At 33.4% G+C, this 22,851-nt stretch overlaps 1 protein-coding gene across 1 annotated transcript; it reads right to left on the bottom strand.

Moving 5' to 3' along the window:
* Window positions 1–6,185: 6,185 nt before the first annotated feature.
* LOC124356804 (NADH dehydrogenase [ubiquinone] 1 subunit C2) lies at window positions 6,186–21,662 on the bottom strand. Its single transcript, XM_046808013.1, has 3 exons — window positions 21,348–21,662; window positions 15,663–15,806; window positions 6,186–6,313 (listed from the first exon to the last, which is right to left on the bottom strand). The coding sequence occupies exons 1-3, from the start codon at window positions 21,526–21,528 to the stop codon at window positions 6,264–6,266; spliced, it is 375 nt and encodes a 124-aa protein (XP_046663969.1). The 5' UTR covers window positions 21,529–21,662; the 3' UTR covers window positions 6,186–6,263.
* Window positions 21,663–22,851: the final 1,189 nt, after the last annotated feature.

The raw sequence follows: 22,851 nt of genomic DNA, 5'->3' as shown, positions 1-22,851 counted from the left end.
ATACATGATGTTATTTTTATGATGCTTATTTTATGATGATTATTTCTTATGATATTTATTCTTTGTTCTCATTTCAAACTCCGTTCGGTAATGTAATAAAAATTTTTTAGAAGTTAATTGTACAGTTTGGATTGTAATATTGTACATATATTTGGGAAATAAAATCAATTCATTCATTCATTCACCTCAGCATGAGTTTGAGGAAATGATTAAAATCAAATCCAATTCTATACAGTTTATCCATACATTTTCAATGGTGTTAAATTTGTTAATATTAAATAGATGTGTTGCGCTTTTGAATTTGCCTTTTTATTCTTATCATGACTGTGGTCTTGTGTTTGGTAGAAGTAGGATACTACAGCGTCTGACAAAAACACTCTTGTTTACTCGGTTTAGGCTCAATGAAACACCAGTATGTCAATCTGAGTATTTCTTGAGATTAAAAAGAAGTTAACTACATAAATCATAGATTCAACATGAGTGTTCATGTTAAATTGTTTTGGAATGAAAAAAGACTCCAAGGAAATTGGGTAAAGATATAAATGGAAAAATTTAAACAATTTATACAAATTACAATAATTATCGCTTGAATAGAAAACCATTGAAATCATCTTGGAAACATAAACTTGTTCTGTTGAAAAAAAGAGTCGAACATAAAATTATATTCAACTTCTGAGGAAGTATTAGAAGTCCACTATTTGAGACAGGAATTAGAATGGTGCAGATGGCATCTGAAAAAGCAGAAGAGAAAAGAAGATAGAAGTCAGTCTTAGTTTTCCTGTTTGACTTACGTGGACATACTATATCCATCAACAGTGTGGAAAAGTCCATGTTGTTTAGTAGTAAACAGTTTAATACTTTTTATATTATAAATAAAGTAATAAACCATTGTTGTTAATACTATTCATAAATATAAAAGTTTTAAGCAACAATAAGTCTTTTATTACTCAGGAGAGCAGTTCACAAACAGTAAGAAGAAAATCTTAAATTATAGCATAGGTTGAATTGTAGATAAAATTAAATAGATTTAATTAGTATAAAAGATGCCACAAACTACACCCCACAATATTCACCCTACTAAAATAACAAAAGTTTAAAGTTTCTTCTGTTTTCACAGAGAGATGCAACTGTACTCATATTCACATTTAAAAGTTCTTGTATAGAATTCAACAATTCATAAGATCCTTAAACAGTTTTCTTTGAAATGTCTACTTACTTGCTACAATAATTTGGCATTCATCTGAAATAAAGTTAATTTAATATATAAACATGATTATAAGTCATAGAAATGATGAATAGATTTGTAAACACAATGATTACTACGCATTAAACTGCCAGTAAAGAAATGGAGATAGCCTAGTTAGATGTTAACAGTGTGTAGCATTTGACAATGATATTCAGTAGTTTATATACAGGGTGACAACTAAGTCTTAGGACGACTTTATAATTTTGAAATGATAAGAGGTATCACAAACAAATGTGGCAAACCGTTATGGTAATAATAAGCTACTTTTTTGTGTACATGATGATCAGGTGTTATCTTTGGGGAACGGCCCGTCAGGGGTAAGAAGAAAATCTTTAATAACAGCCCAATGTTGAGTTGTACGAGGGGGTACCCAAAAAAAACCGGAATTATTTTATAAAAATTATATATTATCAAATTTTTTACAATACGACCTTATCTCCTTCAAAATAATCTCCATTACAACTAATACACTTGTCCCAACGGTATTTCCATTGATCAAAACATTTTTTGTAGTCGTCTTTAGAAATGGCTGCAAGCTCGAGCTTCGTTTTTTTCTTAACCTCTTCAACGCTGTCAAATCGTTGACCTTTCAAGCCTCTTTTCATGTGTGGAAATAAAAAAAAGTCGCATGGAGCGAGGTCAGGCGAGTAAGGTGCGTGGGGCAGCGGAACCATGCCGTTTTTTGCTAAAAACTGCCTAACTGAGATGGCTGTGTGTGCCGGTGCGTTGTCGTGGTGGAAGAACAAATTTGGCAGCAACCCTTTTCAGTCCTAAATCTCCTGTTAAAATTCGCTGAACCGAGCTCCAAGTTAACCCACTACTCTCTGATAGTTCCTCAATTGTCTGTCGACGGTCGGTGAGCACAAGTTCACGAATTTTCTCAACATTTTCGTCCGTTCGAGAGGTTGATGGACGTCCAGAACGAGGTTTGTCTTCAATCGACATGTCGCCATTTTTAAATCGAGCGAACCACTCGTAGACCTGAGTTTTCCCCATAGCATCATCTTTGTAAGCTGTATTCAACATTAAAATAGTTTCTGCAGCATTTTTACATTAAGTAAAAAACAAAATTTCACAGCTGCACGTTGTTCACTTAAACTTGCCATGACAAAAAACGAAACAAGAACAAAACAGGGTTAGCGAAAACAGTCACTACGAACGAACAGAATGCACTAGTACAACGGAACTGGGGTCACTGAGCTCGCAATGGGTTGCGCGACACACGCCTAGCGGCAGGAATGCGTACTACACGCTGCCGGCTGTCAGCAATACAATTCCGGTTACTTTTGGGTACCCCCTCGTACATCATTTTAAATGTCTTCTTGAACTGAAAACAATGCCGCAAACCAGATCTCAAAAGCTTGATCCAGTTGGGGGATACAAGTTGAAGTGAATACTTATTTTAGTGAACTAATTTAAATTAGATGTTTAAATTCTTTGGCTGTCTGCCGACATGCAATGTTTTATCACATTTTAAACAAACCCTTTCCTGGAGGAAAAAGAATACATCAAATAAATCTGTGTAGGTAACATCCATCCTTTGGACGTGGATATTTACTTCAATCACAGGATGGTTTTCTGAAGTGTTTGTTATAGCCATGCAGTCAAAATTCGTAATTTTCATTAAAATTTTGGGATTAAAACTTGTTTAAGGTTTTTAAAAATGTTGAGCTCTATGGTTTTAAATAATTTTGAACCTGTATGATATGTACAAGTTTTTAGCTGTTACAACGATAAAACAATTAAAACATTGTGGTTTTTGATAGTGGAAGAATAGTCAACTAGTCACAATTCAAGGTAATAATGAAGATTCTATAGTTCAGCTAATATGGGTATACCATTAGATGGACATCACAAGACATACTTGATTGAAATCTAAATATACCATATTATGTAATGATGTAAATTATAGATACTTTCAGTAAAACATACTAGCAATACCCAGGAAATTTGTTCATTTAGATGGTTGTATAAGTAACTAATGCAATGTAATCTAGTTATAGTTAAATAGTAACAAAAGGATTTTAGCAAATTGGAAAGCATCTTATGAAGTAAACTTAGTTTTGGAGGACATTACAAATATTAAAATATTGTAATTTGGTTTTTGAAACTCAACTGAAGGCCTAAATGTGATATTTTTGCTCCATATGACATACAGATCAGCTGATAATAGACCTTAAATGGTTTTCACCACTTGTAACCTTATTGGTAGAATTGGAAAACAAAGTTCATAAATTAAATGTGAAAACCATGTTACCATAAATTACATTCCATTCTAATGAGTTGTAGATTATTAAATATTCTGAGTGATTTCACTCTGTTTTCCTTTGTCAAGAAACCATACACTCCCTCCATACCAAGCAATATTTTTATCAATCAAACTACTGCAAATCAACTTCAACTATGAGTTAATCTGAAAACGGGACTCCTTTATGGAATTAAAACTTAATATTATTTAGAAACGTTGAAAAAGTTAAACAATTCCAAAAAAAAAACTTAAATATAACAGACATTAGGAATTTTTACTGTATGGCTACGAAAGATACACTAAACCCATACCCTGGCTCTGTGTGATTGGGGGCTAACATCTACAATACATACGCACATACTCTTATAAGAATTAATTGTAGACAAATAATACTTCCAATTGTGTTGCAATATATTGCTAAAATTTAATATTTAGCAAATATGATAAAACACTTTCCATCTATGGAAAATTAAAATTCTTGGATAAAGCATCCACTTGATATTTGATTGATGTTTTTATAATTAAACTTTTTTCCACATTTAAATTTACTTATTTAATGTTAATAAATCTTCCATAAAATACTAAAAATAAATAAAAGAAATTATTTATCTTTTCTGCTTGTTATAATAAACTATGAACAATCTTACGGAATTGCTTGCTTATGCAACTTCACATGGAGATTGATTCAGGAAATTCAACACTACAAAACGCTTCGTTCCAGAGTAGAACTGCAATTGTCAAAACCGGATTTTTATGCTTCCTCCATCTTATAGTTCCCAATGATGCCATCTCTCGTGAGTTTGATTTATTCCCCAGTTCCATCAATCATAACTCAAATAGACTTTGTAAACTCCTTAAGCCTTTGTATAAGTGTAAGACTTGCCAACTCTCCCCTTCCTACTACTAATGTTACTAATTTAAACCAACTCAAATCAACTGTCTTATACCACACACTTTCGTCAGGAGTCACATTAAATATTTTAAACCAATCTGGTCAAAATACTACTTATAAACTACATTATAAATATTGTTATAAATGAATTTGAGCGGTCTAAGTCATTGGACTTTGGGTCTGAGTTAGAGATAGCGCAGGTTCAAATCCTGTCTGTGACCGTTGCACTTTTTATCAGTACCATCAATCTTGTACTGTATCGACTCTCCCCCTTATTCTGTTTGATAAGATCCTCGCACAGGCCATTGGCCCATGAGGACAGACAGAATAAGACTTAAAAGGGGATCAGTTTGGGAGCTACACAATTGTTATATGTTACAAAAATTGATCATTACATTTCGAGGATTGAAACATGGTGTTCTATTTCCATAACATAACAATAGCAAATGTCCATCACATTATACAAGTTAAGAGTAGGCTTTACTGTCTATTAGCCTACTTGAGTATGACACAGGCTTCAAAACAATTGTCATGATATAGATGTGGATGTGTTACAATTCAAAAGTTAAAAAGTGCAATGTCATCACGGCTTGGTTCCATAATTGTATGAATATACCACTAGATATTGCACGGAGACCTTCCATGATGGTACATCAATGGGTTAACAAAAATATTTTAACCCTTTTAGCCCCAGCATTGAACAGAGGTAAATGCCTAATGTACGATATATATAGGACATCTCAAGAATTTAATGTTGGCCGTCAGACAACATCAGCTGGATCTCAGCTATCATTGTATGCTCTCAGTTATAACCTTGATTAATTTGCATGATCGGAAGTGGTTGTTTATTGTTTCATTAGTAAAAAATGAGTATGGATCATAGAGAAAAATACCAGCAGGTGAAAACACTATGATAACCAAAGTTATTAGTGCTGAAGGAGCTAATTTTGGCGTCCATGATGTTTTTTTTAGACAACACAAATGTTAGGTCACACAAAAAGTTTATTAAAAAAATATTATATCTTTACCTTTTTGAAAAAAGAAACAAGTTTCAGTGTTATTTTATTTTACAGTTCTTATAAATTAAAAAGAGCATGAACAAGTATACATATCTGTACACTGTTACTGACATGTATTTGTGAAAATATGCTTATGCAGCAATAAAATGAATTGGATATATCTCCGCATTTGTCAAGTTCTTCCAATGTTGTGTGTGTAAAAAAATGTGTACAACAAAATTGTTTATTTTTCAGGGGCTTCAAATTATTTTCTACCCTTGTCCAAACTAAAAAAAAAACAATCAAATTTTTAAAGTATATATACATAAAAAAATTAACTTCATGAAAAGTGCTGTTTTAAATATTACATCTGAACAATTTAAAATAAAAATGATCTTAAAAAATAGATCTAATTTTCCTCAATTCTGCACTATGGTCGATTAACACCCTGGGCTTTTTGGCAAGTCCAAGGGAAAATTATGAGATTAAAAGGTTAATGTGAGATCATTTTAAAAAGTATCATGTTTGGTAAGGTATTTCTGGTTATAAGCATTGCAGAACAATGAAACTTGGCAACATTGAACTTTCTACTCTACCTCTTTCTTATCCTTTTTTTATCTTATTCTGTTGCAGTGGAAATGGCAAAGTGTGTGGTATCAGGAGGAAGCTACTTTTAATGATTATAAGCCTTAAGTTAAACCCTTCTTTTTTATTATCTCCAATATGGATAGTTGTCGAATATCACATACACACATATTATTACAGTATCAATGGGAATGTTTTTATAAGGAAAACAACAGAAAAACTTAAACAAATTTTAATTTAAATTATTTACATACAAAGTAGATAAAGATAGATGCTACTGAAAGAAATGAGAGCTCAACGAACTGGGACCCAGGGCTTCAACATGTCTCCAACCAATATTCTCTCTGGAAAAGAATTCAAATGTTATGAAATAAATTTTATACTGTAATGCTAATACTAATTTTGAATAAACAAAGACATATACAATCACTTAGTTTGAAATGTTACTATCGGATAAACAAACCAAATCATTTCCTTTCCCACTTCAAGTATTATAACTTTCATCAATACTGTCCCAGAGATTTCCAAACTGAGATGTCTTATTTTTAAGCAATCATGATACTTGAAGATAATATGTTAGAATAACAAATATGAACTATGTGTGAGCACTAACTCTGGTACAAATGAATAATGGTAACATTAAAAACACATTTTATTTGGAACCATGTTTTAATGGCATTCCATTAAGCAGTGTTGAGCTGTCATATCTGAGCCCTAATATCTAAAACTTCCCGCATTCTGGTGCACTTCTGGAAACACTCATATGTAAGTTTGGTAATACATTAAATTTTAGTTAGATAGTGCAGAAAAATGCGTTTAGCATTAGTAGTATGCAATATTGAGTCAAATATAAATATTCTGCAGTAGCAGGCCATGGAGGAGTGCGAAAAGTAGAGGGCCGACTGACTAAGAACATCTGTGTCTGTCAAGCTAGTGCACAATTGGTGACTAAAGTTTTTCCCTCTAACTTGCTCCCCCTACTGTTATCTGTGTTAATATATTTAGTAATAATTTACCACTGACTGTGACTGTGAGAGAAAGTAATTTGTGTTCTGTTTAGATTTTCTTATTGTTTTTTAGAGTTAATTTTTGTTTAAATATGGCTAAAAACAATGGAGAAAGAAAGTGGTTACAATGGAGGAAAAGTACCTCTTCTAACTTTATGAGAAGTAGCTCATTTTAGATATTAAATTCCCTATTCTATTATTTTTCGTATAGAATGAATTAATTTTAAATTACTCTTAACACGTTCGCTGCAGTCGGTAACTCTGGTTACCACTGCTACGCTGCGCTAGGAGTGGGCGGTAACTATGGTTACCACAGAGCCTTTGTTCTGAAATGAGGTCAGTGTGCGGCCAACAATCAAGCTATCACAACACTGTATTTCTTGCTCCTCAGGAGGTACTTTTCTCATATTTTTATGCACTTCGTTTTCACATTAGACTTTTTCATTATTTTGAAGAATTTTTTAAAAGTTTTTATAGTAGTAAGTGATTGTATAATACAATGGATCTTCCCCCGGGGCCAAGTGGTGTACAACAACCAAGTTCTAAGCGTACAACAGAGCAGTTGAGACGATGAGGATGACAACATGGACGATGTGGAGTACCAGACATACTCAGAAATTGAGGATCCTGATTACGAGACCAACCCACCACCCAAATGGAGCGCTCACAACCAGATTGGAATACATTTTTATAAACTTATGTATTACAATATTCTTTGTATCATTTCAAGTAAACACTTAAAATATATTTTTTTTATAATTACTCACCACATATTGTAAATAATAACTGAATTTAAGTGAGTTCAAGGAGATTTATATACACTTTTACATTCATTTTGGTTTTCACATTTATGTATAAATTTAATATTGTTTATGTTTGTCTAAAACGAATAAAATACAGTTCACTTAGGTACGATGTATTCGTTTGGAATATTCCCACTGCTATAAAAGGGCATTCCCTAGTGCGAGCAGTAACTAGAGTTACCAGCTGGCAAGGAAGACTTCCCCAAGAGCTAGCGGTAACCATAGTTACCTCATTCCCAAAATGGTACAGTGATAATTTTTGTGACTTATGAGTAATTTTCATACATTTCTATCATATTCCATCCAAAAGTAAGTAAAAAATATATTTTAAAAATTTCAGCATATAGGGTACCTCTATATAGGAATTTTTAGCAGCGAATATGTTATGCAAATAGTTTACATTATACAGGGTGATTCGGTTAGTGTTACCGGCACTTTCTGAGCTGATTGTACTATAAAAAATAAAGAAAAAAGTTCATATAAACATGGGTCCGGAAATGCTTCCTTACTGGGTTATGGCCAATTGAAGATTTCACCAAAAATTGTGTGCAGGAGGTCAAATGATGATTTGCCGCGTGTTTATGAAGAGATATTTATAGGCGAATGCAACTTTTTCTAACGGATTTTTAAATGAGAAATTGAATAAAGTTCATCTCATAGCTGTATCTCATTTAGTTTTTTTGTTATACTACAAAAAACAGAAATAAAATAATTTTGAAAACACTTTTTTAAGGTTTAACGGACAATTATTTTGTTAAATAGGCATTGAAGACCCACATTTTTACAAAGAAACTTGCAGAAAATTTAATTCTGAATAAAATTATGTGCCACACGGCTATTAACAGCGAAGTATTAGTTTCTGAAATTTAATTTTACAACAAACATTCTACCAAGCAAGAAATACGTATTTAGTAAATAAACACCGTAATGTAATGATATAAGGTACACAAATAATTGATTAGCATACAATTGTAAATACGATTTTAATAGATTAATGCTCAACTAAAAAACAATAATACTATTACTTTTTAGGACTATCCAAATGGTTACATCATGTACCTACATATCTTTGTCACGTTAGCTTTACAGAAGGTAAATTATGTTTTTATAAGTTGGTATCACAAATCAGCTGTTCAACAATACACTGCAATTTATTGAGGAATCCAAATTATTTGTTACCAATTCTGTACTAGTTTAATGAGTGCAATTTAATACAATTAATTTACTACTCGTTTGTTAGTGAAGTGTATTTTAAAGTAACTTACTATCACAATTGCAATGCCTTTGTTATTTACAACGGAAGAATATGCCGACATGGTATTTGTCTTAGGCGTTTGTGACGGAAATGCAACCGCTGCTACTGCAGAATACCGAAGACGATTTCCTAATCGCAGAGTTCCAAACCCAAAAACGATCAGTGGATCATTTCGTACCCTAAGAGTAACAGGTAAACTTCCTAGTATTAATAATTATCGGGATCGCCCTGCCCAGAATAATGTAGATATGGAAGAGGCTATAATCATGGCTACTGAACGCAGTCCTGGTGTCAGTACACGGCGTCTTTCTAGGCGATTCGCAGTGTCTCAGTCTGAAGTATGGAGAACTTTGCGCAAAAATAGCATGTTCCCTTACCATAAACAACAAGTTCAAAGTATTCAACCAACAGATCCTCCTCTTCGATTGGAATTTTGCAACTGGTTAATTAGAAACCGTCAACATCATAGAACCATTTTATTCACTGATGAAGCTCAATTTACCCGAGATGGCGTCAACAACCTTCACAATGAACACACTTGGGCAGAGGGAAATCCACATAGTACAATCGTGCGCAACTTTCAACACAGATTTAGTGTAAATGTATGGTGTGGACTCATTCATGATCGATTAACCCTCCAGGTGCTGACATCGCGTAGCGCGATGTTAGCGTACCTGTTTCCAGTGCTGACCTCGCGGAGCGCGATGTCAGAAACGCGATCTCTTTAAAACCACGCTAGTGGCTATATATTACGGAATATCACGAACTATTTTATATAGTATTAAACTAGAAGAAATGCGGAACTCGTTATACTCTATGGAGCACGTCTTTGCTCAAAGACCGGCGCTATACGACAGCTGTTTCTAAGCGTATGTTTATTTCCAAGTCATACGGTTCGGTCGTTCTGTTTATTGCTGTTCCGTCGTTGTTTGCATCATACCTTTGGTGTTGTAGTTGACTATTACTGTTTTATATTGTGTTTTATTGTAAAAATGAGTGAATTAAGTAGGTCTAGTGCAATAAGGAATGTGAAAGGTGTTACAATGTAGTACACAATGTTTCAAATATCACTGATTTTTTACGTGTTACAATTTATCGTTTTTTGCTCTGAGTGAATTCTGTCAATATGTAAACCCATAAGATGTATATACTTTTGGGTTCATTATTAAATTACCTACAACTTGTATATCTTGGATTTTTATTTTCATAACTTTGGTGAAATGATATCTAAGCTCAAAGTGAAAAAATAAAAACTTTTTTTTTTTTTTTGTCAAGATTTACATTCAGCAATATTTTACCATGTAAAGGTAAGTCATATAAGTATTATTATCATATTCTGTGATCTTTCCTGAAAATAATGATATATAATATGTAGTATTTACATTAAGGTAACAGTATATAAAAAAAAACTTTCTAAACGCTTGCAAACATACTGAAAAATGCCCAGCACTTAAGGCAGTTCTAACCAGCACTTGGAGGGTTAATAGGACCATTCATTCTCCGAGGACATCTAAATTCCCGCATGTACCTAGAATTCCTTACAGAACAACTACCACTATTATTAGAAGATGTTCCATTAGCAGCAAGGTGCAATATTATTTATCAACATGATGGTGCCCCTGCCCACTTTTCCCATAATGTAACAATGCACTTAAACGAGCAGTTTCCCGGGCGATGGATTGGTCGCGGTGGACCACACACTTGGCCACCAAGATCACCAGATCTAACTCCATTAGATTTCTGTATATGGGGTTGGATGAAGAACCTGGTGTACCAGGAAAAAGTAAATACACGTGAAGAGTTAATAAATCGAATTGAAGATGCCGCCGCACAAATCAAAAACAATCGTGCAGCGTTGCGGAGGATAACTCGATCAATCAGAAAGCGAGCTGCTAAGTGTATTGAAGTACAAGGACTGATTTTTGAACACCTGTTATGAAAGTGGTACGTAGTATTATAAGCTTTAGATGAAAAACAATAATTTATTTAAAACTTAATTTAAATTGCATCCTAATAAATCTTATGTGTAGCCTACTCTATGTCATTAAAATGCGGTTTTCCTTTGCTTTGGAATTTCTTGCTTGGTAGAATGTTTGTTGTAAAATTAAATTCCAGAAACTAATACTTCGCTGTTAATAGCCGTGTGGCACATAATTTTATTCAGAATTAAATTTTCTGCAATTTTCTTTGTAAAAATGTGGGTCTTCAATGCCTATTTAACAAAATAATTGTCCGTTAAACCTTAAAAAAGTTTTTTCAAAATTATTTTATTTCTGTTTTTTGTAGTATAACAAAAAAACTAAATGAGATACAGCTATGAGATGAACTTTATTCAATTTCTCATTTAAAAATCCGTTAGAAAAAGTTGCATTCGCCTATAAATATCTCTTCATAAACACGCGGCAAATCATCATTTGACCTCCTGCACACAATTTTTGGTGAAATCTTCAATTGGCCATAACCCAGTAAGGAAGCATTTCCGGACCCATGTTTATATGAACTTTTTTCTTTATTTTTTATAGTACAATCAGCTCAGAAAGTGCCGGTAACACTAACCGAATCACCCTGTATATGTTATAGGAATAATCAGAAAAACTAAAACGTAAAATACCAATTGAAAACAAAAATGTTTATTCAAAATCGAATAACTGTTTTAACCTTTTTAGTGCCAACGTCCAGATAACTGGATGTTTTAAAACATTCATAAATTGCCAACATCTGGTTTACTGGACGATTTCAAGAAAATATATTTAAAATATAATATATTATATTTTTACACGTATTTCATATCAATACATTGCATTGCATTATAAATAAACATACTTTCTCTTAAGCATGTTGTATGATGTTCAAACACAGTTGATCAATCAGTAACAATAACAAAAGTTTACGATCAAGTTGGCTCGTTGTCAATGACATCGTAGCTGAGACGCTTTGTTTTCATTGTTGTCAGTCTAATGTTTCGGTGTTAGAATGTTGTGGTAATGTTTACGTTTGTTTACAGTTATAATATAGTCAAATAATGTGTGTGTAATTTAGGCGTGTAGTAAAGTAATAGTAGAGAATTTTATAGCATGACCGGTGACTTCGAGATGCGCCGTAGGCAAAGACGGAACTAAAGTGGTGGGGGGTGGAGTGGCTCAGTCTCTTGCCGTATTTAGCCTTGTGAACTTCGGTCTCCAGTCTTCTATACGTGCCGCCCATAAAACATTCGCTTGTGCCAATTTCACGAGTTGTAATACAATTTGTGAATTAATTGCGTTGTGCTCATAACGTTTTAACCCTAGAAGTGTGGAACCAGCATTATTTTATGTCGGGTTGTAATTTATGTGTGTTGTGCGGAACCAGCATATTGTATGTCGGTTTCAGTTTTTTTCATTAAAAATAATTATTTATCTTTAAACAATCACCATGTTTTTGGTATAATTGAAATTGTGAGATTCCACTCTACAATTTTCATATAAACGTTTTTTTTTTTCTAACATCAATATTACGGTCGTGGTGAAATGTTTTCTGAAAACGTCATGTTTGAGTGGAATTTTCGCGGGTGGCCGGGTCAAAGAAAATACGTCATTTTCAACCAATCACAGCAAGTTACGTATTGCCTGCAAACAGTGCTGTCATATGTCAATAGACGCGGAATGAAATATTCTTTCTTCCAGTGCAGACAGAAAGTCATTAGATGAATAGTTTGATTTACTATGAATATTCTAAAAAAAGGACAATTTTAAAGTTGTAAACCAGCATATTTTATGCTGGTTAGTATAATAACATTCACACAGTTATTTATTGTCAATAAAGAAAATTTAAAAAAAACAGTGTAAAGTGAAAGAAAACGATCTACCGGTACAATCTTTCAGCGGTAAAATTTAGTTCAGTAGGTTTCCGGCAGTGCGAAACGATAGAGATGAATCACGGCGTCGCATCAAGACCAACCCAACCCATCCCTGTCGGCCATTGTTGACCATTTTGTTTCACCACGAGCTTATTTTTTACCGATTTTCATAATTTAGGTCTCTATTTTTTCAGGTTAAAATACTCTACTGCATAAATGCATATGAAATGACAAAAACATTATAAAACAATGTTATTTTGAACTATACTATCTATTGTTTATATAGGCTATTCTCAAAAATTTTACAATGCAAGGTTTTACAATATTTGACGTACAACATTTATTTTTAACTCAATTTCAAAAAATTATTGAGTGTATTTCTTTCAAACATTATGTGCTAACATACTATAACAAGTAAAAAAAAAGTTTTCATATTTTTTTTACATTGCAAACCAGATTATTTTTTATGAGTAAATTCTTCAACGTGCGACTTGTTAACAAAAAAATGTCATAACTCAGTTCCTTCTAAAAGTATTTGAACATATCTTATATTTTTATTTTAGCCCAAACAAACATACTTACTAAGGGTATATTCAAAAATTACATAAACATAAAGTATAAGTGAAAATCTGTAGCTTGTTTCTGAATTTTGTTACAAAATTATTTTCATTTTTCAAAAGATTTTTTTTTGTAAGCTTATAATAAAATAACAGTTTATTTTGTTGTTGTTTACGTTTAGTGTTTTAAAATAGCATGTATAATTTACAATAGAAAACTGTTTTTCATATAAATATATAGTCACATTTGCAGGTAAAAAAATGAAAAGCCCAAACCCTTGTACATTTTTGTACATTTTTCGCTTTTGTAAAAATAAAAATGGCAAAATTACAATTTTTTGTTTAATAGAAATTTTTAATATATTTTTTAATTTGGCATAAAATTCTCTACATTTTATACATTTACATTTTGACCTTACTGTAATATTTCAATACCTTACAGAGGTCCAAACTTGAAATTTTCATATAAAACTTTTTTGCAATTTCTCATTATTTTCATAAAAATATATACTAAACCAAAGAATATCAAAACATTTATTCCTATTTCAAATAGTACAACTTCTGAGAAGAAAAACGATATATAACAATATATGGTTTCTTGATATTAAGTATTTTTTACAAATTTTTTAAAAAAAACCTTGCAACACGTCAAAAATGGACTGAGGTTTTATCTTTGGTAACAAGGACACACTTCTAGGGTTAAGTAAAGAGTTTGAGATGGATCATAATGTAAAAAGTAAAATTGGAGGTAGAAAGGTTTATACATGGCCAAGCAATAGAACGTGCTTCCATTTTATGAAACGGGGAAGCAGAAACCAACACACTTCTAAATTTGAAGAAAGTTCAACAGCGTGTCGTAGAGGCAACTGGAATTTCTAAAAGTACGCTGAGACGAATTTTGAAGGAGGAAAAAAATAAGTCCAATTGGCAATTCTTTTAGTACGCCCAACAAAGTAAGAAAACGCAAACATACTAAAAGTAATCTGGACAATCTTGATTTGGTGTTAGTTCGAAGAACAATAAATAATTTTCATCGACAACGGGGGTTTTGTTATGTTAACTATTGCGTGTGGATCGTTGGCGTTATTGTTATTTTAAGTATACATCATTAAATTAACTTGATACAAGTTAGTAGATAAAACGGAGTTTTTTTCTTATTCTACTGTGTATATTGACAAATTAGTTTAACAAGTTTTATATTAATTTTTAATTTAGCAGCTAGGCTATGTCAGTTGAAAATTTTGTAGTGTATAATTGTATCTACTATCGTAAATCCTGAAGCTTACACGGTTTAGTATATGATAAATTGAATTTTTAATGGCTAACAAAGCGTAACAATTACAATTCTGAACTGTTGTCATCGTTGGAGATCAAGAATAATATAAATTCCTACCTTTTCCCAATTTATGAGAACCCTTTCTTACCACCAGGTACCTCTACTGCGAACTCATTAAGAAGGGTGAGCTATGAACACAATTTCGGCAGAACATAGTCATTGTTAAGATCACGTACATCCGGTCCCAATATTTCCAAGATTTCCTGTATTGAATTCCCCATCATAAAAGTCCGTCGCCGTAACTTCAAAAGAGTCTAGAAATGTTCAAATATTCTCAAAGGTCTCCTATATTAAATTGCTCATCATAAAAGACCACCGTGGTAAGAACATAAGGGTCTAGAAATATTGGCAAAACACTACAACATTCGGCTCCCGCCACCACTATGAGCCGGGAGCCGAAAACTCTCAGTAGGGTTAGTAGCTCCCCTACTTTAGATTGTGCCCCCACGCGCTCAACTCCTCCACTCCTCACGCGCATCCCACCGGTCATGCTATAACTTCCCTAGAGTATTATGAATGTTTCAAGGTCCCCACTGAATGAAAAATACTCTTAGATGAGTACTGGAGGACTACCTAAATGACGATTTTGTAGGTGATCCTTCTTTTGTCATGTAAATATTTGTAAATAGGCAAAATTATGTTATGCCTATTATTTTTTGTTCTATCCTACAGTGTTATACAATTATTATTATGGCTTTCATTCATAAGAAAAGTAGTAAAATCAGTTAAGGAAATGGACATTTACTAATCAAAATATGCATTTTAGTTCCTCATAAAAAAGTGAGCGTCGTTAAAACAATGTTGCATAAATCATATTGCGTTTACATAGTGGTAGTAGATGATGAGAAATGTACATGAATTGCTGGTGCCTTCAAAGCATTCACTCAATAATTCACATACCTTTTGCTGGAAAATCTTCAGGGTGAAGTTCAATATAGTGGCGATAAATCGCATCTCTCTCAGCCCAATACCGTTCACTCCTATCCTGCCACCATACTCCACCGGCTAGTCCCAATGCTGTGGCTCCAATTACAACAGGCAAACCTACACAACCAATCATTTTTAGTTATACTTCAATATACGTAATTAATTACAACAATAGGTGGCACATAAATGTAAAATAGTTGGATTTTTGTTGAGAATTCGTTGAACAATTAGATAAACATTTTACCATTGACTCTATATCACTGTGGTGTGCCTAGACTGTAACCTCATTCATGATTAAAAACTCGCCCCTACCGGCTCAATACTTGTGTGACAAACTGTGTAGCGCAAACACTGGAACTCTTGCAGTGTTGGCATTATATCACTAGTGCGGGAAATCCTGCTGACCATGCTTCTCGTAACATCCTCCAGTCTCATCTGGTGGACTGAGTAGCTACTGCTGCTGTCATCCGAGTGGCCTCACTTCTGATTCACCCCTTTTGACATCTCGCCCTCTGATAAACTCAGACTCCTGCACTCTGTTCCTTCCCTGAACAGGACCTCTGTCACTCAAGTGTTCATTTTGGACCAAACTCCAGTGTGTTATGGTGGATGCCAACTCTCATTTCTCAGTGCTACTGCAGCAAGCCACTCCTCTCTTTTGGCCTTCTGCTCAAGTCACCAAGGTCATCCCTGGCAGTGACAGTGTGATGTACATGGCAACTCCAGGAGGAATTCTTATCTAACCTGCGGTCAAGTATCTACCCACTACTTGTTATTACAAGATTTAAGTAGGTTTGGATTAGTTATCATAAATATGTTACAAGAAGTAGTACTAAAGTTAAAGATAACCTTTATGAGCGCCCACATGATCTGAGCTTGAATTTAGGTACTATCTCGAGAGATGTTTTTCTTTTGGCATTAACTTAATATATATTTATATGGTAAATGATAAGCAATAGGTTGCTAACATATTTAACATTTTACTTCAAACCTGTTGTGCAGGGTTTAAACATTGATCAGTTAATACCAAACAACTTTAATAATTTACCAGCTTCACGGATTTTTAAGCAAAAAAGTGAAAAATCATCTATTTTTATTGAAATTACTTCGTTATCTAATCTTTTTTTAATTAGTAATTTTAGTGGTAGGGATTGTATATTTTCTAAAATAATTGAAATTTAAATTGTGTATCTTTTTTACTTAAATTGGTAAATCTCGTATGAAATTAACAGCTGGAGTGGCAAAAGACAGGTTTTATGTTATTAACCTATTGCTTTCATCCACCGTAACAAAACAATATAAAGTTTCAAGGGGTGAAGATGACAAATAACGCAGTTATGGAACATTAATAAAACTCTTTTTGTACAATTTCAAATTCCCACAATAGTAAATCTTTATATTTTTCAAGTTTTATTGTATACAAAATCTAATTTGAATCTTTTTCATACAAGACAGGAGATCCATCAATACAACACTAGGGGAAGGAATAAGATTGATATATTGCCTCACAGACTAGCTAAAACTAAAAGCTCGTTTAAATTAAATTTTATAAATAAGCTGCCTGATGATGCGAGACTTGTTTCCTTTAAAATATTAAAAAAAAAGTTATATGATTGGCTAGTGAAAAATCCTTTTTACAGCATTGAGGAATTCATGAATTGCCATATTAATGTTAGGTTTTTAGTTTATAACTAACTATAATTACTTTTATTTATTGCTACTTTACTTAAATTTCATGTGAACTTTTTACAACACTTTTGTGTTAATGTAATTTTTAGCTCTAACAATGTATGTAATTTTAAAATGACTTGTCCTATTTCTGTAAACAGATCAATGGAATAAATGATTCTTATTCTTATTCTTATTAAAAGTGAAACTACTTTTCTCATGCAGAATAATATTCCCTTGTTCTACGTCTATGCTGGGCATCACATGGTCTTGTTATGGCTGTGAGTCTATCTCATATTGGTTGCTGCTGATTCAGCCATTGTGCCATCTTTGATATGTAAAATAATAATGCTGAAATCAGGGAAATTTCACAAAAATATTATACGTTTTAGTTAATTAAGGCCTTCTAAGAATAAAAGGTCATATCAACCTGACACACCTGCCTCCGGCCATCAGCATTGGATACGAGGCGACATACAAAAAGACATTCCTCGAGGTAGTAGCTAAAACTAAAAGACCAAATTGCATATTATCACGAATGCCTCCGGCCATTATTGGTAGCTAGGAAATACTAGACAAAACAAACAAATATTGTAAATTGACCTAACCATAACTTCCTACTATAGTATATCAGTCAATATACATTGATGATGATGGTCTTGCAATATATTGCAAGAAAAACGGTTCCAATTTGAATGTTCTAAAATTCATTATTTGTCATTTTCTTCCCCTAAAAAGGTTGCATTGTTTTTTTTTTAGAAGTTTCAATTGATTAATAATTCAAATCTCATTACTGGTATGGATAAAATTAAATTTGAAAAAATAATAACAAATTTAACCAAACATTCTACAAACTTGGGGCTGAAGGGTCCCACACAGATGGAAGTTTAGATGAAAGAAACGGTAGGAGTCCTTGTGACACTATGAAAGCAACGGAAACAATGGAGTTAGAGACAGTTATAATAGAAGCAGCATTTGATAATACATATTTTGGTTCCACAGAGAGAGCAGTGAGAAAGAGAGGTCCTTCACAAGCCACAATCACTTGGTTGATGAGTCTATTACAAAATAATCTTAACTTTACATGAAAAATTAATCACGGCTGTGGCACGGAGAGGATTCCTGCAGGGGGATGTTTTATCGCCACTGCAGTGGGTCCTGGCGGTGGACAATTTAACTGAAGCTGAGCAGGAGGGTCTAATTTTGCAGGCTTTTGCAGAAGAGCTGATACTTAACATAAGATCAAAGAATAAATTATCGTTTAAAAAATGAAATAACTTAGAAACAACTGGTATACCTCAAAACCCTGATAAAACTATATAGTAGTTTCATTTACCAGTATGGAAGCTACATTTGGAAGAGCATGGAGTGGTTGGAAGAGCAGACTGCTACCAGGAAATTACAGAGACTGGTGTGACTGGGAATACTGTAAGTGGGACAATGAACTCGTGTCCTGAATTGGAGCTAGAGACCACGTTTGGTCTTCTACCTTTAGGGACGGAAATCATTTAACCCTCCGACTGATGACCGACGGCATAGCCGTCTATTTATACCGCTTGTGAACTGATAAAGACGGCACAGCCGTCGGTCAACTTTCCGTTGTTATTGCGCGAAAACCACAAAGGTTATACAAAAGTAATTTACACCAGTTGATTTCTATGCTCATATTTAACAATTCATTTTATATCGTTTACGTTCGTATTATTACTCGTTGTCAGCTGTTTTCAAACCAAAGGCCGCTCGGCACGCGGCTGACCGGCAACGCAACTGGTGACTCATCGCGGGCGTGACGCATTGTTCGGCATTTCGGTATTTCATTCATATATATTATACCACAGAAATACTGATTCTCCTATGTCTAGAGAAGACTTTGTAGACAGCATAATATCAAATTTAGCTAGCCAGGAAGATGCAACACTCAATCCAAATGAAATGGGGGGTGGAAGCCATTTACCGCATTTACCTGGTAAAAATGAAAGAATGTGTGTTGTTTGCGCTGATGATCCCGGTGTAAAAAGGAAGAAAAGTGTTTTCTGGAGTCCCAGTTGTAACTGTGGTATTCACCCTACGTGTTACCATAAGTTGGAGCACTTCACTAGGCCTACACATTCAGGGAGGAGGAAGAGGACCTACTCTAGTAAAGATGACTAAAAAAAGCAGTTGTGCATTTTTTCCGTTTTTGAAAGAAAACATGTTTTGTGTTGTAAATATGTGTATATATGTCATAAAGATTTTTGTTCATTATAATATGGTGTATAATTCTTAGATTTGGAGTGTCTTGATATCTTTATAAGTAACAAAGCTACAAAGCTTGAAACTTTGAAAAAATATTTCTTTTAATTAACATTTTCAGTTTTATGTGTAAATAAAAAAAAAATATGCTAAAGTAAGTGAATACTTTTATTACTGTAGATTATTCTATGGTTAATAACAAAAAAAAGATATATAACACTTATACCTTTTAATTTATTAAATATTTTTAGTAAATTTGTTAAAAATATGCTACACACAGGCAAATTCTAGCTTATCATCCTGGGAGTTTCTTATTATCAGCCGGAGGGTTAAAAGGCCAGTTAAACTTGTGCTATTAAACTGGATAAATAAAAAGGAAATAGAAATAATTTCTAAAAGAAATAAAAGGACTAGACATCATTTATACAGTCCCAGATATTATATATTAATTCTCAGATACATTATTTAAAAAACCATACAATGTTACTGTAGGAAATAAAACAAAGTGGCTGGGGAAAGTTGGAGATAGGACAGAGGTCAGTCCTAGACAGATGGCTCGCGAATGGTGACCGGTTTGGGACTGGGAGTCTTTGAACCAGTCAAAAGACACTAAGGCCCTAGACCCAATAGCCACTGTATTTCAAGCAGAAGTAAGTTAGGAGCCATAGAAGTATGTGCACAAGTAATGATAACAAAGAAATGTAAGTACTTCAGTATCATCCGGAGACCACTATTTTTGGAACAGTCTCAGTTTCAGAATCAGTTCTTGTTTTCTGCCTATCAAAATGAAGTGATGGAGGCCACTCTGTCCCTATTTAATTCTTACTACGCAATATAAATAGGTTTAGATTAGTTTATCATAAATATGTTACTACTAATACCAAAGTTGAAGATAACCTTTATGAGTGATCTGAACTTAATTTGGGTGCTATATCAAAGGATTGTCAAACGTGATCTGGAGCCGGAAAATTTTGGTAAAATGTGGGACGTGATCTGAGGTTGGAAAAGTACTGATCAGAAATGCTCCTGGCCATCAGTGCGAGTTTCAGTGGTGGCTTCATTGTCCACACCTCAGACAAAAAAAGAAAAACATCCCCCAATATAGTACTTAAATACAAGCTCAGATTATGTTTGCACTCGTAAATGTTGACTTTAATAACTTTTCATATTTCATCAAAAGCACATAATATGTATAGTTTACTAACAGAGTTGTTTCTTTCTTGCCGACATCGCTTCTTTTCAGGAAGCAGAAAACAAGGGCCGATCGTCACAGACGTAATTTTCACAGTAAGTAAAATAAATTCTGTTCTTTCTAAAACTAATACATAGGCTATTTTTTATTTTCACTACCTAAAACCATATATAGTTTTGTTCAGGATAACGAGCAGAATACATTAATGTTGAAATAGCAACTGTTTGATTAGCAACTCAGGTCTTTACCTTCACCGATACCTCATTTTCCTTGTGAAGGTAAAACAAATGGGCTATTGTGAATTGGCTAAAGTAAACATTTATTATAAATATTATCCCAGTTTTGACTAACATAATCTAGCCTACCTTGATAGACCTATACAAATGTACTTTATTTTTATTAGCCTAGTCTGTGACCTTCAACAGATCTTGGATGAATTCATATTTTTGAAGTTGGATTCAGATGGCAACCTTTATACATTGGTTTAAGGGTACTGTAAAATCAAATAATTTAACACATTACTAATATTAATAATATTGACTATTCTTTATATTGAGGTTTCCTACCTGCAAACAAGGGCCTTCTTTGGGAAAAATTATGACCGATTGCCATTAGAAATCCTCCCAGTCCTCCAAAGATTTGTGGCACCTTATTGCCAAGAAATGAAGGTTCTGCATAATTATCTTCTGCAAAGAGGTATGCAGGATCTGATGGGGCAGACTGAACGACTGCAGGTAACTTTGACATTCTTTTAACCTCACAAATAATAAAACCTTTCTTATGTTTCCCCTGTCCCCACCACCGCAGACAATCCTCACTCGCTGTAGTAAGTTAGCAGAAGTACCGTAACCTGTTTTTGAAACACAGCTGGACCACTGACCCACTCTTGCTTTTATCGTAAAATCCAATACATTGCAGTATTGCACAGCTTTTTTAGCTAGCGACATTCAAAGTTTTATTACTTAAAGCAAATTACTGGCAGTCTGTGGACTATGTTCATGGCATAGAGTAATACAGGATTTGACAGTCCTTTTCACTCTCATATCATGAAAACGTATGCTTACCAGAAAAATATATTCTATATAGATGAACGGGATAACGATAATGTGTGAGTATGGTTGTCTTATATTATTAGTATATTAATAAATCTTAAAATTACTAATTTCTTAGAATATAGCGTTGCATAATGACTTAAAACCATCAATTAAACGAGTAAATAAATAATGAATTTACCGACTACCACCACTGTTTCAAAGTATTTAGACAACTTTGGTCTATTTAATGTTCTGCGGAAAAAAATATATTTTGTACTGTATATACATCTTATATGTCTATGGAAGGAACGATAGTCTAAACTAGGAAAGAATGATCATTATAATACGGGAAGAATGGCTCTTTTATATTTTATTATATTAAAGAGGGGGGGGGGTTAATAAAGGACTCTTCATTCCTAACGCCTCAACCTAAGCTTATTGCGCACTCGAAGATCTGCTAATAGGGCCTACCTATCCCTGCACCTACAACAAGGTCCAAGAATTTCGCCCAATGCTGACGTCGACTTCATCACCTGGCTGTTAGATTCTAAACTGGGGTTTTCTCCTAACCTCAAGCCTGTCACAATCTAAAATAAAGTGTTTAGTACTCTTCTCGAGCTGATTACATACTCTACACGTAGAATCTTCAATATTGAGCCCTGAGGTGTGTATGTGTTTCCTGAATTGAGCCTGAATGTTTATAGTTTACCACTATATTTCTCTAATTTTGTTGTGGACTTACAGTTTTGGTTATCATTTGATTAAATTTTGTTACAAAATTAAATTAAACGGGTTATTCTATAACAATATATACGACATTCACCACCAAGGTTTAAAGTTCATTATTTTGTTTTATGTGTGGGTCAACTATAAAACACGTTCTGATAAGCATGTAATTTTGTAAACATCTTACACTATTTTGGTTGAATCAATTCCGGAGAAATGTAACATTAACAACAACTAGTAAAGTTGATCAATTTTAAGAAATACAATTTTTATAAGTGGTTAAATCAGCAATCTAGAGGTTTTGTTTTTT

Source organism: Homalodisca vitripennis, chromosome 3 (genome assembly GCF_021130785.1).
Source record: "Homalodisca vitripennis isolate AUS2020 chromosome 3, UT_GWSS_2.1, whole genome shotgun sequence".
NCBI classification, from domain to species: Eukaryota; Metazoa; Arthropoda; class Insecta; order Hemiptera; family Cicadellidae; genus Homalodisca; species Homalodisca vitripennis.
This window is presented reverse-complemented; position numbering and strand designations above follow the sequence as displayed.